Raw genomic sequence first — 5,305 nt, 5'->3', positions numbered from 1 at the left:
ATCTGAGAGAGATCGCATGTAGCCGAAGTATGTTGATGCAGACTGGGTGCCCTTCTGGGCGTTGGTGAGGGCGGCACGAAGGTTGTTGGCGCGCGAGAGAGAGACTGCAGCGAACATGGTGGACAGCGCCGTCCATATCGCATGCGACGTCTCTAGAGAGGCCACCTGAACGAGGACCTCCTTGGAGAGATTCCGGAGGAGGTAGGCGACGATTTGCTGGTCCTGGACCAGCCAAGGGGCATAGGCAGGGTTTTGCATCACCTGATCCTTGCCATCCTTGTCCTTCGCGATGATGGTCTTGGGAGGTTCATCTATAGTTTTGTCGATGTAGCCGTACAAGCCAGCACCCATGATTTGGGATCGGGCCTGAGCTCGCCAGAGAACGTAGTTCGTCCTGGTGAGGGGTTCAGAGATGTTGTAGTTGAGGGCAGAGCTGGGGAGCGCACCGGAGGTCGACATGGTGGTGATGGAGATCGATGGTGATGGTGCAGATCGATGGAGAGGGAAGGAACGATGGAGTAGGGTAGCTAGATGCGATGGAAGAGTCCCGCTCTGTATACCATGAAAGCTATTGATGAAGCGTCTCAACTCCCTTCAGGGAGCCCGCATGTATATATATTAGATTGCGAGATAACCCTCTCGAGGGGATATACATGTTCGGTTTGGAGAGATTACAGAGAGAGGGGAATAGAGATAGATACTTAAACAGAAAAGATCTACCCTAATGTGTGGCGCCCAAGGAACTAGTCTGGCCCACAATATTACATGGTTAACATCCTCCACTTCTCCCCCTCTACGGACGTGGTGGTGATGTTCGTTCTTGTCAATGTCCTCTAAAGAATTAACAGGGTTCCTGCTCTCTTTCCTTGGTCCAGCCAAGGGGCGAGGTCCCTATCTTGGAATTCAGATAATGGATTGAAATCTAAGTTGTGAAATATAGTTGATATCTATTGGCCCATCTTATGGATCTTTGTTTCATTAATTGTTGAAAACATGTATTCAGTTTGTGAATTTTGTGTGAGACATATACGTTTCATTAGTTTCTGTTATGTTCAACATGTGAAATGAAGTCAACTTTCTGATTTGTGAAATTTTGTAATATGTCTTACGAGTTGTTGCAGCTTGCAAAATATGGTTTGTGATATGATTTTGAAAATATGGATTCTGATATGTGAAAACAAGTGAAATTATCAAAACAATTTTCTCTAATATTAGCGCACTAATTGATTATTGAAACTCATGTGATTTTTTTCTTCTGATTACTAAAATTATTGAAATAGTTACTGACATTTAAATATTCATTTCATAAATATTTGAAATGTCAATAAAACATGTTGTTTTGGAAATTCTGAAATATATGCTTTGGAGTTATTTAAAATTATTTTTCTGAAATGTGTTGATTTATTGTTTTTTCTGTTGGAAATAGCCTCACAAATAAGTATTTTGATTTTGGAAAGTCTTTCAATTATATTTATTTTGCATTTTTAAATATACAGAATATATTAAAACATTGCGCGCATGATTTTGATAAGATTCGATTATCAGCCATGTACATTAGAAAATTGATGTGATCTAACGATTCACTTGATGTGTCATACAAAATTCGGACACGACGTATTGTACAGATACCATGACTCAAAATATACTATTTGATGTTTCTAGCCAATACCCAAAATCGTTAAGTCAATATGAAAAAAAGACAATACACTATTTCTAACCTGCTTTGGTATGTGACGACCTCTTACTAGTGAGCCGGAGCCACTACCTATTGTCTCCGCTAGAAGGACTTTGGCAGCAACTCTTCAACTAAACAAACACATTACTTGGGCCGGCTATATAAAACCCAACCGCAGAAACACGAACCCGGTTATAAACAATGAAACTAGCACTTTTCCTATTGAATGAAATTATTTTAATTTTTGGGGGGCATTAAAGCTGCAGTTCAATTGTTTTTTTAGGATCGCTGTAGTTCAATTAAACTATGTTTTTTGAGGTAATTCAGGCTTCTGGGCCACGCCATGGAGCTTATATCTGGAGCCCAAGTGCGGCCCGACCATCCTGCCGGCTGCCAATGCCCAAGTTTATCTTTTTTTTTGAGGGAATGCCCAAGTTTATCTGAGAAATGTGTCATGATGCATGGATCGATGCATCATGCATGCACATATCTTAGAATATATTTTCATAAATGCTTGCACAATAGTTTTGCAGATATCAGAATATCATTGAGTAAAAAAAATGGATGCAAATTTTGTTATAAATGCACATACATTAATTTTTACACATATGGTAGTATGCTATATCTGAGAATATATGTTATAAATGCCTATATATTGCACCTCTACTGGTGGTGAAAGATGTAACCTTAATAATTATATTAACGAAATATAAGGAGGCACTTTAAGCGGTCAAAAGAAATCCGAGAATAATAACATGGGAGTAAATGATGGATGTGCAATGCCATATATTGTGTGTAAATAAAATGATCGGCCGCACGTTTTCATCACAAATCACACAAGCGATCGAATCGCGATGGAGGTGACGTTCGAGACGACGCAGGGTCGCCGATTCATCGTTGAGATTTGGTACTTCTCCACCGTGCGGAGGATCAAGGAGTGCATCCTGAAGCAGGAGGGCATCCCCGTGGAGTCCCAACGCCTCTTCTTCCAGGGCCAGGAGCTCGAGGACGACCGCGACACCGAGCACTACCCCATCGTGGAGGGATCCCACGTGCTCATTGTCCTGCCGGATGAATCTCCCTCTGCCGCCGCCGTCGCCGCCGCTGACGGCCATGCTGCAAGCGCCCCCGGCGCCGTCTTCCACGTCGTCGCCTCCGGGCCGGCCCTCGGCGAGGGCTGCCGCGTCGCGCTCGAACTGGACGCGTCCTGCACCATCGCCCGCCTCAAGGAGATTCTCCAGGAGCGCACGGACGGCGCGGTGCCCGCCGCCAAGGTGAGCGTGTTCTTGGAGAAGGCGGAGATGGAGGACGACAAGGAGCTGGCGCAGTTCAACCCGCCGACCGACGATGGGATGAAGATGGAGGTGTGCGTGGTCGTGCGCCAGCCGCCGCCGTCGCCAGCGTGCAACAACGGGAACGGGGTGGCCAATTGCAAGGTTAACAAGCGTATGTCGGTGGAGGTAAAGTGGGGCGCCAAGACCGCGACGCTGGAGGTGAGCGACATGGACGCCGTCAAGGAGCTGCGGGCGGAGCTGGGCAGCGCGGCGCCGCACCTTCTCCTGCCCAACGACGGCGCCTACTTCTTCATCTACAAGCAGAACGTCATGGAGGAGGAGCGCACGCTGCGCTGGCACGACGTCAAGACCGGCGACACCATCGAGATCTTCAACGGCAGGGTCACCGGAGGCGCTTGATATGTTTTGTTCTTGTTCATCACACACATCACTCCATGCATGCTCCGAACGCCCATCAGGTTTACAGATCTGCATTCACCATACATTGAGTCGTTATTATGTTGCATGCATGCTACTCCATCATTTCATTTCTTTCGTTTAATTAAATTGGTGTAATGTTGAAGATCCTATTTGTTGGGTTAAGATGTCAACAAGAATGACCTATTCCTTTGCTCCTCGATGTTACCGAACTATGCGTCTCTGATTTCGGGCAATTATCAACGGAACAATAGGGTGAACTCCAACAATCTGTACTTTCTTTTGGGTCGGAAGGAAGATACTCCACTTCCATTTACAATACAATAATGTGCCGGTACTTTGCTATGAGCATGAAAAATTTGTAAGCTCTCTTTCTTAATCTCATCCGTCAAATTGATCAAGGTAAACTCAGGTATACAAATAGTACTCCCTTTGTTTTTATTTACTTTACATACTAGTAAGCATGCAAGTGCAACAAACGTCTCAAATGTAAAACAGGTGAATTCAAATAATATAAAAAAATAAACATTTTTAAAAATATAAATCAAATGGATACACAATGTTTGATGTCGCTCAAATTGTATTTTCAAAAGCGAGAAAAAATAGTGGTTATGTTGCTGCATAGAGTAATAGCAGGAAAATATTCTCATTTAAATAAAATCAGCAATTATTTATTAATGCAATAATATAGGCATGTAGTATAGTCTTCTCTTCGAGTGTAGCCAGGAAAAAAAAGTATAAACTGCCTTACGGTGCAATTATATTGTTCAAGATGCTTAATTCTCGAATCTTATTTTATTCTACTAATCTGCATAGCAAAATATATATTTGTACTAATTTGGATCAAATTATATATATTTTTTGGTTGTGTGGACTGCCAAAATTATATAGCTACCTACTATGGATAATAGAAAATAGAAGATGATATGTGACTACAACAACTTCTATATGAAATAAAGATGATTTACAAGAACTAATTGAAATGTAAAAGGGCTAAAAGAAATCCAATAATTATCATGATAGAAAATATTTATCCGGTTTTGTATGTGTTTATGCGTTGGCAACCATACTAACTTACAATGATGTAAGACGTTTTGTACGTATAGAAACTGAAATGAGTTATGAAGAAAAATAAAGATGGAAGGAAAAGTATTCTAGAGTATTTGTCAAGCTTAACCTTATCAAGCTTTTAGGTCAGCTTCTAAATTACAAAAAAAATGATGAATCCTCAAATAAGAAAGAGCCAACAATTTGGAATATGCTACAAAACTGGTGAAGATAGAAAACATCCATTCTCTTTTTCCTTGTCGTAAGGAGTAGCTTCAGCATACATTTGTAATAGTGTAATACCTGATCCGGAAAAAGTTGTTCATTATTATTATTGGAGGAAAGAGGCGTGCAGACCAAAAAAGAGAGGCGGTGCAAATAAGGCCTTAAACAACATGTCTTCAAGTTTGATGACTGCAAATATGTTGGATCATTCGAAACTGCACAAGTATATAAGAATAAATATATGTGCCAAAATAGCGAAAGGTACTTGGTTTCTCTGTCATGAAACAAAATAAATCCGACTGAGTACAGTTTATATGATTTCTTTGTACCAATATACGACAGTTGTATTAGGACAGATCCTTTGAAGGATCTATTTATTGGAACTCAGCCGGATTAGTTTCTTCATTGGATCCTTCTGTATGGTAAAATTCTCTTTATTGGAACGCGGTAGAGATTGCATACCTTTACAGAACAGCGAGAGATATTCTCTAACAACAGTTACGGAGTCATGTGACCCGTTTTAGTTGTATAGAATCATGTAACTGAAATAGTAGTACATCTTCAATATCTTGCCTCCTACTGAATCTTACATAATTTACTGGATTGCTATGCAATTATGTTAAAGTGACGCGTGTAAAGTTTTCTC

At 41.3% G+C, this 5,305-nt stretch overlaps 1 protein-coding gene across 1 annotated transcript; it reads left to right on the top strand.

The window, feature by feature from the left end:
* Positions 1-2,428: 2,428 nt before the first annotated feature.
* LOC125555498 (polyubiquitin-like) lies at positions 2,429-3,630 on the top strand. The gene has a single exon (XM_048718434.2). The coding sequence runs from the start codon at positions 2,530-2,532 to the stop codon at positions 3,367-3,369; it is 840 nt and encodes a 279-aa protein (XP_048574391.2). The 5' UTR covers positions 2,429-2,529; the 3' UTR covers positions 3,370-3,630.
* The last annotated feature ends 1,675 nt before the right edge of the window (positions 3,631-5,305 follow it).

The sequence above is a fragment of the Triticum urartu genome, chromosome 5A, assembly GCF_056163025.1.
Source record: "Triticum urartu cultivar PI428250 chromosome 5A, HENAU_Tu73, whole genome shotgun sequence".
NCBI lineage: Eukaryota > Viridiplantae > Streptophyta > Magnoliopsida > Poales > Poaceae > Triticum > Triticum urartu.
The sequence above is the reverse complement of the archived record's forward strand: the minus strand, read 5'-3'. Positions and strand labels throughout refer to the sequence as shown.